Source organism: Hemiscyllium ocellatum, chromosome 3, assembly GCF_020745735.1.
Source record: "Hemiscyllium ocellatum isolate sHemOce1 chromosome 3, sHemOce1.pat.X.cur, whole genome shotgun sequence".
NCBI lineage: Eukaryota > Metazoa > Chordata > Chondrichthyes > Orectolobiformes > Hemiscylliidae > Hemiscyllium > Hemiscyllium ocellatum.
This window is the reverse complement of record NC_083403.1, coordinates 38,770,510-38,787,368: the sequence shown is the minus strand read 5'-3', so window position 1 is coordinate 38,787,368 and position 16,859 is coordinate 38,770,510. Positions and strand designations below refer to the sequence as shown.

Genomic DNA, 16,859 nt, shown 5'->3' with positions numbered 1-16,859 from the left:
CAAAGTTATGAGGGGCATGGATAGGATAAATAGGCAAAGTATTTTCCCTGGGGTCGGGGAGTCCAGAACTAGAGGGCATAAGTTTAGGGTGAGAGGGGAAAGATACAAAAGAGACCTAAGGGGCAATTTTTTCACGCAGAGGGTGGTACGCATATGGAATGAGCTGCCAGAGGATGTGGTGGAGGCTGGTACTATTGCAACATTTAAAAGACATTTGGGTGGGTATATGAATAGGAAGGGTTTGGAAGAATATGGGCCGGATGCTGGCAGGTGAGGCTAGATTGAGTTGGGATATCTGGTCGGCAAGGACAGGTTGAACCAAAGGGTCTATTTCCATGCTGTACATCTCTATGACTATGATTCTATAATGGCAGGAATGCTGTCATTTACAGCAATTAAAGCAATAACCTTTGCTTTTCCTGTTAGAGTCAATGGAAAGTGGTGCAAGTTTGAAATGTGACTGATTTTCAATTCTCTGAATGATGCTTGGACTATGTGTAGGAGGTCGCACAGGCAGTTAGAAAAAAAGGCACCTGTGCATTTAAATAACTGGCAGAATGGTCAAGAACTAGATCAACCTGATTCAAGGTGAATGGCAGAAAAAAATAACAAAGGTGGTATGAGGAACACCATCTTAAACAAGTGAATGTTTAGGATCTGGAATGCACTGCCGCTGATGTGGTGAAGGTAGGTTCAGTCATGATTTTCAAAGGGGAATAGGCATTTATTTGAAGAGAAATAATTTGCAGGGCCATAGGGCAAATGCTGGGGTAAGTAGGACTGATTTGCTGTTGCAGAGAGATAGGTCAAACAATTATAGCATTGAAAGAAGTTACTCAATGATACTACTGGCTTTAGGTGTAACAGATTTGAGCCCTGACTACATGGATTCGGCGTCACAAGAGATTTCACTAATTGACACGAATAGCCTCGTGGTCGGGCAAAACGTACATTCTAAGGTCCTCATGGTACTACCACTGGACTGTTAATCCAGAGACAAAGGTAATTCTCTATGGACCTGGGTACGAATCTCAACACGGCACATGGTGGAAATTGAATTCAATAAATATCTGGAATTAAGCGTCTAATGATGGCCATCCATTGTGAATTGTTGGAAAAAAAAATCCACTTCATTAAAGCCCTTTAGGGAATGCAATTGCTCTCATTACCTGGTCTGTCCTACATGTGACTCCAGACTCATAGCAATGTGGTTGATTCTTAACTGCCCTTTGGGTAATAAGGAATGGGCAATAAATGCTGGCCCAGCCATGAATGAATTAAAAAAAAAAGGTAGTAGTGATGTGGCAATCATGCAGCAAGAACTGGCCTTGCTCTGAATGACAGCATTCCTGCACCGTCCCCTGTAACTCGTCTAACCTTTACAGTTGACAGGTAGGTCAGACTGCTAGACCCTATGCTGAAGTGCAGTCTAAGGCAGAGACATCATGGACGGAGGGATGAAAAGGAATGATGCAGGTGCATCACAGACAGCAGCAAGTGAGTAGTGAAAGATAAGCATGGCTTGCAATTATGTTCACCATCCTCAGTGATGACCTATTTTACTGTTGCTGTTTGGACATACGTTAACTACTGTTTGTACTTACATAACATTTTTAAATGTGCTGCACAGAGATTCTTAATGAACTATTTATGACCATCCAAGGCAGATTTTCCTAGTTTACGCTTTAACTTTTCTATCAATAAGGGAATCACTGTTCAACATCTTCTTATGACCATCTCAAAGTCTCTTTAATATCAAAGTCCAGAGAAAACTGCCAACTGTGAATTTAAGTGTTATTTCCTTTTCATCATAAATTGCGCCTTCACGTTATTTTCTTGTATATTATGTTAGCAGGATTCTTACTTAAGAAGATTATTAGTAAAACTGTTGGGATCAACCAGAAAAAGTAGCAGTGCTACCCAGACAATGGAATCCACTTCTTCCATTCAAGCCAAATAGCAAAGGACTGACTGATCTCAATAGAACATCGAACATTACAGCGCAGTACAGGCCCTTCGGCCCTCGATGTTGCGCCGCCCTGTCATACTAATCTGAAGCCCATCCCACCCACACTATTCCATGTACGTCCATTTGCCTGTCCAATGACGACTTAAATGCACTTAAACTTGGCGAATCTACTACCGATGCAGGCAAAGCATTCCATACCGTTACTACTCTCTGAGTAAAGAAACTACCTCTGATATCTGTCTTCTACCTATCTCCTCTCACTTTAAAGTTGTGTCCCCTCATGTTTGCAGTCCCCATACTTGGAAAAAGACTCTCCCTGTCCACCCTATCTAATCATCTGATTATCTTCTTTGTCTCTAATGATCTTGTATGATCTCAATGTTGAGAAACAAGACATAAGTCAACAAGTTTACTGAAGCAACTTTATCTGTTTCCAGGAAAGTTCGAAAGGGCTGATCAATAGGATTAAATAATTGCTCTATGGAACAGTGGGATATTGCAGATAACACATATTTGGAAAATAGAATTGACTTTACAAAGTTATCAAATCATGGTTAAGAGCTTTCAGACATAAGTATAGTGTTTTATGCAGTGAAAATAAAACAACGTTCAATTGTATTCCCAAACAAAAACACATTTTCTGTAAGAAACACATTGCAGCAATACGTCAATTCTACTTCACTGTGATAGCTGCCAAAGATACAACTTGGTGGGTGTGGTGAAAATAGCATGACTGCATTAGCTATGTGGTTACATCTCACCTGCTTCTTTTGGAGGAGGAAGTATTCCGAGTGATATATATGGTCATTCACAGGATCTTCCACCCAAATCCACCAAGGTTCACCAACAGATCCGTGAGTCTGAAGGAATAAAGGCAATCAATTAACTTTAGTACCGCAGCACTGTTTAAAGCAATTTGAAGGAAATTAAGCCAGTGTCAGAGAAAGAAAAATAAGAACATAATACAGTATTGTAAATGCTTGAGATGTGAAATTAAACTAGGACGGGTTGGGGAAACTCAGGAGGTCTTACAGAGAGAAGCAGAGTTAACATGTCACATCCAATGATATTTTGTGAACTTTGCTTCTCCATGGATGCTGCTGGACTTGCTGAGCTTCTCTAGTACTTTCCATTTTATTATTATCTTGAACCATCGGATATTACAGCAAAGGAAGAGGCCATCTGGACCAACACCTTTGTCCCAGCTCTATCAAATGGCAATCTAGTTCCTCCAATTCTCAGGCTTTATCCTCGTATTCCTGAAAGTTTTTTTTCTTTCAGTTTTTATCTAACTCCTTTTAAAAACCCGTGTCAGACTGAAATGCAAATCCTCACTACTTGTGCAAAAACATTTTTTTTATGTTACCAATGGTTCTTTTGGCCGTCATCTTAAATCTGTGCTCCCTGGTCATTCACCCTTTATCTAGCGGAAAATATTTTTCTTTATTTGTTCATTTAAGCTCTTCCTGATTTTAAACAGTTCTATTAAATCTTCTGTTTGACTTCTCTATTGTAAGGAAAACACACCTAAATTCTCCAGTCTCTCCATATAACTAATCCTTCATCCCTGGAACTAGTCGCGTGAATATAAGACCATAAGACAGAGGAGTGGAAGTAAGGCCATTCGGCCCATCGAGTCCACTCCGCCATTCAATCATGGCTGATGGGCATTTCAACTCCACTTACCAGCGTTCTCCCCGTAGCCCTTAATTCCTCGAGACAACAAGAATCTATCAATCTCAGCCTTGAAGACATTTAGCGTCCCGGCCTCCACTGCTCTCTGTGGCAATGAATTCCACAATATCTTTTGTACCTCTTCACAAGTATAGTTCTTCCTCATGATGCACAGAAATGAAAATGCTACAACTAGTGCTGAGCTAGTGTTTTATAGAAGTTCCATAAAACTTCCTAACATTAATACTCTGTGGCAAAATATTAACATTTTCAGTAAAAGCCATTTGGGAAATTTATTGGTAGTTGGTCCACCAAGTGGTGTATAAATAAGGCAAGCTGGGCGAATAACAAGATGCAAATACATGGAACCAAGTTGATCACTGCTTGATAACGTTATTCTGGAGTTGACATTTAAAGATGAATGGGATAATTGGAAAACTTTCTCTCAACGTCAAGATGCTGATTGTTTCATTCTTGCCATTATTTTTCCAATTTTCTTGCTGTTGCCAATACCACACCAAGCAGGGGAAAATTCTGCCCAAAGTATTTATGTATAAAATCAAGTACTCCGTATAATTTTCATAAACAGCTTTCTGCACTTATTCTTCAAGATATCAAGACACCACCAGATACCTCTGCTTCTTCATCCCTTTTAATTTTGTAGCATTTAGCTGGTTCTTGCTGCTCACTCTTCCTCTCAAAATATATCACTCTCACATTTTGGTGTTGAATTTCAGCTGTCCTGCACCAGACCATGCCACTCAACCTCTCAATGTCCTTTTGAAGTTTACTACTTTCTTCCCAACTGTTCATTATATTTCCAAGTTTTATGGCATTCATAAATTTCCTAATTGCACTGGTACCTCCAAGTTTGCGACATAGAAAATTTGCTCCCTGTACTGACTCTAGGGAATTGCATACATCTAGTCACCACAGTTTTGCTTCCTATCCCTTAGGCAATTTCATATCAATATTGCGATTGTCTTTTTTATTCAGTGGGTTTCAATTTTTCTAAAAAAACTTATTACATGGCACTGATCCAATGCGTTCACAGGTTCATGTATACATCAACAGTACAACCCTCATCCACCCTTTCCACTATCTCAGTGAAGCACTCAATCGAGTTGCATCATACTTTATCCTGAGAAAATCTGAGCCGGTTATCCTTTATTAGACCATACTTGTCCAAGTAGCTGAGAATTATGCTTTGTAAAAGATCCTCTACCTCCAATGTTAAACCAGCCTGTGATTTTCCTCTGTGCTGTTGCGACTTTTCAGAGAACAGGTAAGCAAGGTGGTAAAATAGTGAAATACAGTGCAAAGATGTTTCACAGAACTTCTATAGCATGGAAGCAGGCCATTCAGCCCATCGAGTCAACACTGAAAAGCATTCCAACAAATCCCCATAACCCTGCATTTCCCATACTAATCCACCTAGCACATTCCTGGATACTATAGGCAATTTAGTATGGCTAATCCACCTAACCTGCACATCTTTGGACTTTGGGAGGAAATCCATGCAGACATAAGAATGCACAAACTCCACACAGTCACCCAGGGATGGAATTGAACCTGGATTGCTGGCAATGTGAGGCAGCAATACTAACCACTGAGCCAACCTGCTGCCAACTTTAGTATAAATAATTTTCAAAGTCATGAAAACTCTGAAGTAAGGTTACAATGGTAGGAACAGAGAATCGAACAAGGAAGTGATAAGTGAAGAGTCACCTAGTTGCAGTCAGTGCACGCCACACGCTGGCTGTCGGAGAGTAGTGAGGCTTTTAATAAGACTTTGAGAGCCTACAAAAGTATTACAAAATGAAAAGCTGCAGCTTAGCCTGAAAACAAAACATGCTTCATAATATAATTTACATTTTGTATTACACTATTTTACCACTTTGTTTATCTATTCTCTGAATCGTCACAACAGCAGAGGAAAATCACAGGCTAGTTTAACATTGGTGGTGCTGGAGTTTTTACAAAGTGTAATTCGCAGCTATTTGGACAACTCTGGTCTAATAAAGGATAACTGGCTCAGATTTTCTCAGGATATATCATGACATAATTTGTGGGCGGCACGGTGGCACAGTGGTTAGCACTGCTGCCTCACAGCGCTTGAGACCTGGGTTCAATTCCTGACTCAGACGACAGACTGTGCAGAGTTTGCACGTTCTCCCTGTGTCTGCGTGGGTTTCCTCCGGGTGCTCTGGTTTCCTCCCACAGTCACAAAGATGTGCAGGTCAGGTGAATTGGCCATGCTAAATTGCCCCTAGTGTTAGGTAAGGGGTAAATGTAGGGGTCTGGGTGGGTTGCGCATCGGTGGGTGGGTGTGGACTTGTTGGGCCGAAGGGCCTGTTTCCACACTGTAAGTAATCTAATCTAATCTAATAACTTGATTTTGTACTGCATTTTGATAAAACAAACAAGGCAAGACTGATATAATTAGTTAAAAAGGCAAAAACAATGATTGCAGATGCTGGAAACCAGAGTCTAGATTAGAGTGGTGCTGGAAAAGCACAGCAGCTCAGGCAGCAATCGAGGAGCAGGAAAATCGACGTTTCGGGCAAAAGCCCTTCATCGTGAATACAGGCAGAGTGCCTGAAGGGTGGAGAGGTAAGTGAGAGGAAGGTGGGAGTGGGGAGAAAGTAGCATAGAGTACAATAGGTGAGTGGGGGAGGGAATGAAGATGATAGGTTAGGGGGGAGGGTGGAGTGGATAGGTGGAAAAGAAGATAGGCAGGTAGGACAAGTCATGGGTAATTTGTGGCAGGGCCCTGGGAAGTGTTGTAGAATGGAGATACCTAGGGAGTTCAGATACACAATTCTTTGAAATTTGCATCACAAGTAGACAGGGTGGCCATATTTTAAGGTGAGAAGAGAAAGATTTAAAAAGGACAAGTGACAACGTCGTTTCACAGAGATTGGCTCGTGAATTGAATGGACTGCCAGAGGAAGTGGTAGATGCAGGTACAGTTACAACATTTAAAAGACATTTCGACAAGTACATGAACAGAAAAGATTTGGAGGGATATTGGCCAAATGCAGGCAGGTGGGACTAGTTTAGTTTGGGTACATGGTCAATGCAGACTAGTTGGACCAAAGAGTCTGTTTCTGCACATTGCGAATCTATGACTCTATCCTGAAAAAAAATGCAATATATTTGTCAAACAAACAGCCCTTTCAAAAAACGATGTCAACACTCCCTAATCATATTATACTTTCTTAGTGCTCTGTTACCACTTTCTTAATAATGGGTTTCGGCATCTTTTTTTCAATTTAGGTCAGGGTAGTTAGCTTACAGTTACCGGTGTTTTCTCTCCATCTTAACTTCATGAATAGCAGTACTAAGATTTGTTGCATTCTAGGATAGTTCCAGAACTTATAGCATTTGGAAAATGATAACTGTTACATCCACTGTTTCTGTAGTCTCCTCTTTCAAGGCTATGTGGTATCTGAGATCCGTGGTTTTCAGTCCCAGTAATTACACCAACGCTTTGCTGTTAACATTAATTACATTAACCTCCTGACTCTCATTATGCTCTTGGATCTAATAATTTTCAAAATAGTTACAGTGAAGACTGAAGCAAGGTATTTGTATAATGTTTCTATCATTTCCTTTTTTTTCTCGGTATATTTCTTGCACCTGAGCTTCCACCTATCACTTTTCCTTTCTAGATATTCTTAGAATTTGTTGTTATACGTAGAATTTTATTAGCCTTGGGATGACAAAAGTCCAGTAAAAAAAATAGCAAGTTGTAAGTTGGAGTGGTGGGCAGCCGATTTAAATATTTCAAGCCTCAATTCAGGGCTTTTTGATTGGGACGCCTGCATTTTGGGATGCTGTAAGAAGTCTGCTGTCAGATTTGTGGAAGAGGTTCTCTGCAGCAGTCCTGGGGATAGTCAGAGCCAATGGCTTCAGGGTCCAATGAGGGGCCTGTATGCTAGGAAGCTTGCACACTGCAGTTTGGGGGTAATTTTTATTCATTCATGAAATGTAGGCATTGCTGGTTCGGCCAATAACTATCACCAATCTTTAATTGCCTTGGAGAAGGTGGCAGTGAGATGCCTTATAGAGGTGCTGCATTTTGGGGGGAATGTAGAGACACGCAGATTGTTGTTAGAAAGGGAGCTCCAGGATGTTGACTCAGTTCTATATGGAGCAATATTGTTCCAAGTCAGGGCAGTAGGTGTCTTGGGAGGGAACTTGCAGATGGAAGTATTCTCATATATTTGCTGCCCTTGTAGATAGCAGAACTTTCAGGTTTGGAAGATCAAAGGAGTCTTGGTGAGTTGCTACAGTGCATGTTGTTGGTGATACATACTTACGGCACTGTACATTAGTGGTCAAGGAAATGAATGCTGAAGATGGTGGTTAAGGTTCCAATCAATTAGGTGGTTTTGTTCTGGATGGTGTCAAATTTCAAGTGTTGTTCGGACTGCAACTATCCAGGTAAATGGAATATATTCCACTCTGAAATAGATCTTGTAAACAAGAGGTGAGTGACTCATGACTGAATGCCTAGTCTTTGACCTACTCATGTGCTGAAAATGTGTTGCTGGTTAAAGCACAGCAGGTCAGGCAGCATCCAAGGAACAGGAGATTCGACGTTTTGGGCCAGAACCGTTCATCAGGGCTGAATTTCCTGATGAAGGGCTCTGGCCCGAAACGTCGAATCTTCTGTTCCTTGGATGCTGCCTGACCTGCTGTGCTTTAACCAGCAACACATTTTCAGCTCTGATCTCCAGCATCTGCAGACCTCACTTTTTACTCGAAGATTTTAACCTACTCATGTGCCCAGAGTACACATTACTGGCCGAGTTCAGTTTCTGATCAATGTTATATTTCCAGGACATTGAGAATGGAGGATTCATTGATCGCGATGACACTGAAAATCAAGGAATGGTAGTTAGATTCTCTGGTCATTGCCTGATATTTGTATAGCATATATATTACTTTCCACCCATTTGCCTGGACATTTACCAGGTCTTACTGCATAAAGATAGGAATAATTCAGTATTTGAGGAATTTGTGAATGTGTAATCATCAACATACATCCTTTCTTCTGACCTTAAAATGCAGGGGAGGTCATCGAAGCAATTGAAGATGGCTGGGCCGAAGGTACTACCCTGAGAAACTCCTGTAGTCAGATCCTAAGGCTGCGACGATTGACCTCCAACAATCATAACCGGTCTCTATTGTACTAGGGATGACTCCCACTAGCAAACAGATTGCCACCCTTCAACTTATTCCCGTTGATTCAAGCGCTTCAGTGCCATACAAAATAATTTATAATAGCTAGGCAAAAGTGAGGCCTGCAGATGCTGGAAACCAGAGTTTAGATCAGAATGGTGCTGGAAAAGCCTGGCAGCATCCGAGGAGCAGGAAAATTGACGAGGGCTTTTGCCTGAAACGTCGATTTTCCTGTTCCTCGGATGCTGCCGGACTTGCTGTGCTTTTCCAACATCACTCTAATTTAAAATTACACTTATCCTACTTATTCCTTTATCTCTTTTTATTAACTTTCTTTGTGCAACTCTTACAATTCCCCTTTGTCAAATTCTCTGCAACCCACCCTTCTCTCTCACACACACACACACACACACATACATAGAAACAAATCCAGAAAGGCCAACATGTATGTCAGATTTACAATAAAAATAAGATACCTGCAAAATAAGGGAACACAAGGGGAAGTGACTAAAAGGCCATTCAAAAATGTGTCTCTTTTCAGAAGAGACTCAAATCTGGAATGGCAGAAGGACTTGGGAAAGAAGTTTCAGTTCATGGGGCCAAAGACTAGCTCTAATAGGGCCATTGACCAGCAGAAAAGATTAGAGGGTCAAATTTGTAAGGAAAGTTGCAGATGGGTGTAGGAGTTATTGTGTGGTTATAGTAATCTGTGAATAACAGGATGGTAGTACTAATGATTACAGTTAGGGAGAATTCAGCAGTAGTTCTATTGTAGTAGAATGCCCAATGACAATGGAGATATCACTGGACATTTGATGATTAACTTTGGGAGAAAGAAAATTTAAATAAAAAAGAAAATTCTAAAGAAGATGCCAAAGCAAAGGGAATTGTGTACATATTGTGTCCATCCAGGGATCCCCAAATTTGGGTGTGACACTTTATGGAATGGTCCTCTGATCCACGGCATTGTTTTCCATAACAGAAAAACAAATCAACAAAGAATGTTTGATTCTAGGTTTTATTATTAAGGGGAGGAATATAGAAGTAAATAAGTAATATTAAACATATACAAATCAGTTCTCACATCAATAAGGCTTTTGTATCTCCTGTGTCTTCAGTCCTTTTTGATCACCATGGTTACCTCTTTTATTCTCTCCCACCAATTTCTAGATGTTGTATTTCCAAAGCCTTTCCACATAGTTCTGAAGAACAGTCGAATTAGACTCAAAATATTAATTCTGCTTCTCTCTCCATATATGCTGCTAGACCTGCTCAGTTGCTCCAGCATTTTATCCTTTTGTTTGTTTTTTTTATCCCTAAAGACCAGTACAATTGCTTATTACAATGGTCTGTAAATGATTTTTTTGAACAAAGAACATGCATTGCCACCATTTTGGGTGGAACTTTCCCAGTGCCTGAAATGTGTGGGTAATGTTCAGATTGTTAGGAAATTATGGCAAGAATGAAAAAATGAAACTCTTGTTGGGTTTATTGTCGAGATGAGACTTGCACTACTAGGTGCCTATTGCATGCTGGAGGGAAGTCCATGGTTTTATTGTGTTTTTTTAAAATGAGAAAACAATAGAAATGTTGTTTCAAAAAGCAGTCTTTGAAAGGGTGGCTGCAGTTTTGAAAAAAAGTAACCTGCTAGCCGTGCCAAGTACCATGTAAACAACTGTTTGAACAAGCAGCAATTGCAGTTTGGGTTATAGATGATTTGGAACAGAGAGGGTTTATTGATGCAGTTTTTGTTGGCACCAAGAGTTTGAATGGTCTATGGATTAGCAACCAGACATCATCCTTTTGCTCTGCCAACAACTATGTGATTGATTTTCAGGTAACTGAACAGCTTGGAGCTGGGAACAAGTTAGAGATAGAGAAGTATTCTGTTCTTCCCCAGCTCAGATGCAATCTCTCCATTTTCTGCAATCAAAACTCATTGTAAACCTGAAAAAAAACTTATCTTTCCTGCAAAAGTTCTTGCATGCTGTGACTTTCAACTTAAGTCAGGAACATTTTGTAACTGTTCCAGTCACCTTGCATCTTCCACCAGAGTCTAGATTAGAGTGGTGCTGGAAAAGCACAGCAGGCCAGCCAGCATCCAAAGAGCAGGAAAATCGATGTTTCGGGCAAAAGCCCAAAGGGCTTTGCCCAAAAGGTTGATTTACCTCCTCTTCGGATGCTGCCTGACCTGCTGTGCTTTTCCAGAACCACTCTAACCTAGACTCTGGTTTCCAGCATCTGCAGTGCTCACTTTTGCCTAGTTGCATCTTCTACCAAACAGTGGAAGAAACTGGAGAAAGACTTTGCAGCAATGCACTTGACAGCAGAAAAGTCATTAGGATCACCTCAACATTAGTGTCTGGAGACAAAGATTACCAAACTATCTTTCTAGCTTTCCCCTTGGTCTACAACTTATTTATCCTGTCAGGTCGTGTGTCCTTGGGAGTGTCTGTGCATGAGAGACTGTGTGTGCATGCATGAGAGAGTGTGTGAGACAGAAAGAGGGTGAGTATGTGTGTGTAAGAAGGAATTTATGACATGATTAATATCTTTTTTATTAGTAACACTATATGCACAGGCTTTACAATTATTTATCTGTAGTTAGTTTAATACTTGTAATAAATAGCGATTCTAGTTCCAAACAGAAAGCTGCTCCACGTTTCTATCAATCTGGGTGCAGAAGTCAGGTAAATTAGGGAACTTTGTGAACTTTAAAAAAACCGTAACTTTTGTGATGACTTAGAATAGCAGGGCTTGGATTTCCAGCATGATGCTGTCATAATGATTCATAACAATTTACTAACAACTCATCTCAGGTATTGGAGTGAAACTCCACTGGATGGTGACAATTCCTAATATGAAAGTCTCAATTTGTCAGCTCACCAAGTTTCTCCAGTCATCCACTTAGGCCAGCATTTCCCAACATCTCAGGGCACATTGCATGGGCAGCAACTACCTGCATCCTTTGTTCACAGACGTTGGCATTAGAAATGCATCAACCTCACCACATCATTACCACATATCCCTTATAACAGTTTACCACTTCAAGCTCACCAACACCTTACATTACAATTCCATAGCCAGGTGACAGTGCATGCAGGGACTGGATCCCATCTCACATGTAAGAGTAGGGGTCTCGGCTCTTAGCTTGGATGCTTGCTGGTCACTCAACTTAAATGCACATTCTGTCTTGCCCTGACTTTTACCGCAGACACAAAGCCAGGGAGCTTTGCTAGCGACGAATGGTCAAGGGGGTGGACGTGTTTTTGCATGGCCCCATGCAATGAAAATGTCATACCTATATCAAGTTCCAGCAGCTTAAATGGCAAACATACAGAATAAGCTCCAACTAAATTGCCATAACTCAATGTCTGAGGGAAAAAATGCTCAGTCAAGTCAAGGGACTATTGTCATTTAGGGGTCCTGCCAGTCAGTTCAAGGGCATTGTCTGATATCTGTGGGCTTGGTTTGGCAGCCACTAGGGCCATTTAGGTTCAGGGGTTCCACCATCATAGTCTGAGACTAGGCGATGGGAAAAAGTGAGGAGTGCAGATACTGGAGACCAGAGTTGAAAAATATGCTGGAAAAACACAGCAGGCCAGGCAGCATCTGAGGAGCAGGAGAATCGATGTTTTGGGCATAAGCCCTTCTTCAGGAGATTAGGCGATGGTCTGTCTTGCAGGTCTCGTGCAAGCAGTCCAGAAATTCACAGTAAGACAGTTTAGGAGCCTTGTCATTCATCAGTCAGGACTAATTTTCCAAGTCAGTCGGAGAGACTATTATAAAGGGTTAGCCCTGGCTTGTAGCATTTGATCTTTTTCACAGCTGAGCTTTAAATATGGCACCGGCATCAGAAATCTCAGAAGGTCTCACTAGTACTCAGAAGTACTAGTGGCAAGTACTTTGGTACTAGTGGCAAGTACTTTGCTACTAGTGAGCCAAAGACAACGTGAGATAGCAACTTGCTGCATGTATAATGAGGTTGGCAGTCGAGAATTTATGAGATAACTCGCTAGAGCTGGCAGAGAAAGCACTGCACAAGAAAATCCCCAAAATTAGCTGATTGAGAAAATTCAGCCTCTGGGTTCTTCCACAATACACTCCTATCTCAAAAATACAAATTATATTATATTTTTTCCAGTTTATTTCGAGCTGGGGCATAAGATTTCTGCAACAATGCACCATTCCAATTGACATTCATAATATTAATATTATTTTAGCACTCCCCGTGCTAGCCTGTGACATATAATGCAGTAACGAAGCCTACAGGCAGAAATGACCTCAAGGGAGGAGCATGGCTGGAAAGAAGCAACGTTGAGCAAGAAAACGCTCTAGTACATGACAAATCCTGTGCTACCTTATCCTTAAAAGTTATCTGGTACCAGTATTCAACACAACATTATGTTAAGCCTTTTCTAACTTACAACTTTATTGAATGGGTGAAAGGGATGAGCAATTTATGACTCAAAAGTGAGCACTTGAAATGATGTTAATTGTGAATTTTTGAAGGTGTTAACTGCAATCACCTATACGTTGAAGAGGTGCTATCGGCTAATCTCCTTATTTTCAAATGCAGGAATTTCTGACGTGAAGATTGGATTTTTTTTGTAAACTCTTTCCTTTAAATTTAGTTTTGATGATCTGTTTTAACTACAAATCTCAATTCATCAGTCCAGCTGCATCTGTCCCTTTCAACATGTGCACAATATGCAAATTTTTCTTTCATGGTGAAGTTCACAAGTTTAATTGTGTATATTCTGAACCCAAATAAACGAGAGATGGTAACACCATCCCTCTTCTTCACCCAGTAGTTACTTACATTGCAGGTACCCAAAAAAAACCCTGAACAAAGAGGTAACTTTTCAATTTTGCATAACATTACACACCTATCCTCTGACAAAGGTCATGATTGCTAATTTAGTGCTCTGGGGCTACACTGTTACAGGAAGTATGATTTCAGGCTATCTAGGAAATACCAGACCTAAAAGTGAGCTCTCTGTCCATAAAAAGAAAGAAAACTTTCACATTTAGTCAGCAACCAGATCAAGAGCAGCATCTACCTCAAAGCTCTCAAACTTTCACTACAATTCTGCAGTTATATGAAGCTGACTGCTCTCAGGCTTGAATCTGCAGAATACGATGATCTATGGGCAGAACTGAATATTATTGACTAGGCCTTCTTGTGATTTACACTGAGATTACTTACAAATGAGCTTCCAGTATAAATTCTGATTTCCTCCCATTTAACTTTTAATGTTAATTAAATGGTTCTGACTTCTCCAACATTAAACTATTAAAGCCCTTGAGGTCTAATTATTTATTTAGGTAGTTTTTAGATATGGTTCACACTGTGATACAATGCATCCATCACAAAATCCAAGTAGTACGAGACTAGCCAATTTATTATCATATGCTCCAAAGATCTTGCCTTGTTACACTGTCAGTTCCATAAGGACATAAACCTAAGCATAGCTGCACACATTAAAAGTTACTAAACACTCAAACAGGGAACTGTGGAAGATAACATAAATACAACTTTATTGTACCAGTAAACATTAAGACAAATATTTATCTGTTAGAAGTGGTCCAGCAGTCTACCAATGGTCATTTATTGCATGCAGTGAAATTAAAGATAAATTATGCAAGAGCCTGTTGCTTAACTTAAAACTTCATTAATAACAAGCCTGGGTGTGAAAAACAAAATAATAGTGCTGAACGCCTTATTTCTGATTTATGGCCTAATTTTGCAAATTTGCTATTCCAATTGTCAATTGAAAATCATGTCAAAGTTCTTTATCTAAATGCACATAGACCATATGGAGAATGCTTCTGTTCTAGAAAATAAAATGACATTTATCACATGAAACACTTTATTATATTTTGACGACTTATTTCTATCAAGTATTTCATGACACCTCCTCAAACAGTGGAAAAGCAGCAATGATTTTTAACATGTAAGCAACATATCCTGAAAATATAAAACAGTTGGGATACTTTTCTAAGGGAGCACTTTGGATGAATACCCAGTGGAATTTTATGCATCATAATACTATTGTACACAGACAGCACTGTCAAAAATGAGTGTAACATTGAATTCACGGTGACATTTCTGAAATCTCAACCGTGTTTTAAATTGCTTATTAAGGCATAGGAAAAACAAACTAGTTCAGGTTAAATTGCATTATTTTCTGTTGAGGTGCAAATAGCACCCCTATAACTGATCTACAGAGTGTCATAAGGTCTATCACAAAGTTAATGTTTACACACCGCTACAGTTTTAACTGTTGCTTGAGTTCAAGGGAACTGACCCCCATGCTGGATTTACAAAAATGAAGCACACCTTTCAATAGTGTTCAAGTTTTAAACTTTTTAGGTTTTTGTGCCAGAAATTATTTTTTAAAAAAGCATGTACACGTTGTAGACTACATAGTTTCAAAGGAAGGATAAACCAAATATATGTGTAATTATTTAAATCTCTATATATCTTTCAGAAAGGAGGAACAGGGAACTAAGGCATATTAGCCTGACGTCAGATGTTTTAAAAAAGTGAATCTAATTTTAAGGAAGCTTTAATAATGTGCCGCGAAAGTCATAGTAAAATCAGATCTAGTCAATATGGTCTCATGAAAGAGAAATTATGCTTGACAAATTTATGAGAAATTTTGAGGATGGTACTTCTTGGGTAGGTAAAACAGAGCCAATAGATGCAAGATGTGGATTTCCAAAAGACATTTGATAAAGTGCCACAAAAAATATTCATTTTTCAGGTAAAGGCTGCTGAATTTGGGAATAATACAATAATTTGAATAGAGAATTGGTTAAAAGACAGGAAACAGAGAACAGGGATAAACTGTATATTTTGCAGGTTCGCAGGCTGTGACACCTATTATTCAATGAAACTTTGTCGAACCTTCTTAATTCCCCATTTGACTTATGCCTAATCTCCTTTTCAAAGTTATTTGGGCTTTTTGTTATCTTGCATGTACAGTATTAAATACAAGTTGCTTTTATCAAGAACAGTGTTTTTTCCTTTCAGACTAAATGCCTCAGCTCCCTCTAGCTGTGAGATTAATAAAAGTGAGTAACTTACAAGAGCATAATGCTTGCAAAAACTTACCCTGTCTACTCAAAGAAAGCCATCACCTAATTAAAACTTCAAAAATGAGGAAATTTGAATAAAAGTACATCAAAGCAGAAGCTTCTACTTTATGGCTTAACAGTACATTCAAACATGTGGCTCAAAATTCATAGTATGTACCTCCATTATTTTGCAATCTTTCTTTTACAAATCCCTATCTAAAAACAGTTTTTTCTTAAGTATCTGCAAATACTGCAGTTGACTAAATGTGAGCTGTAAAAATCAGTTATGAAATTTTGCATGTCTTGCCATCGTCATGGATTTTATATTTACCTGATCATGCCATTTGAAGTCAGGAGTAATGGTCAGTCGGACCCGAAGGACAGTCCGTGTAATAGGCTGGATGCTCGCTTCCAGAGCTACAGAAGGAATTTCATGAACACATTGCTTCACCTTTAAACCAATATTCACATGATGTAGCATGTGGCCTAGACAATAAAATAAAATTTGGAAAAACAAATGTATACAATTTAACAAACAATAGACAGTTGTCTAAAATGAAATGAAAATAACTTTCTTTGAAATATGCCAATGCAAATTAAATTTTCCTGTGGTCTGCCTTCTAATATTATTTAGCAAACCGTTTTTTCAAATGTGGCTTATTCCTGGTCATTTTTAAAAATAGTAAGTCTGCCACCTTAGTCAATATGCATAAAAAAAATTGAATAGGTCTCCTTCTAGAGACAAAACAATTTCTTCCTGCCCAAGACAACTCTTATTCTGAAATTTTCATATAAATTCTTGGACCATAAAGTATTTGCTTAGCTGGAGGATTGGAGATAAATAAATCCAGCCTCAATATACTTCCATTAAAAATAAACAAACTACTACTTGTAAAAATGGAGGCAAATAGACACATACCACTGCAAAAATAAACTCAGGCAT

At 39.4% G+C, this 16,859-nt stretch overlaps 1 protein-coding gene across 4 annotated transcripts in view; it reads right to left on the bottom strand.

Moving 5' to 3' along the window:
- The window catches only part of ascc3 (activating signal cointegrator 1 complex subunit 3), a 556,691-nt gene that overhangs the window by 179,309 nt on the left and 360,523 nt on the right, over positions 1-16,859 (bottom strand). For all 4 annotated transcript variants that reach the window (XM_060849581.1, XM_060849604.1, XM_060849588.1 and 1 more), the window contains exons 22-23: positions 16,248-16,402; positions 2,731-2,829 (exon numbers count right to left, since the gene is read on the bottom strand). In XM_060849581.1, the coding sequence (XP_060705564.1) occupies positions 2,731-2,829; positions 16,248-16,402 (254 nt within the window). The remainder of the gene's footprint in view (positions 1-2,730; positions 2,830-16,247; positions 16,403-16,859) is intronic.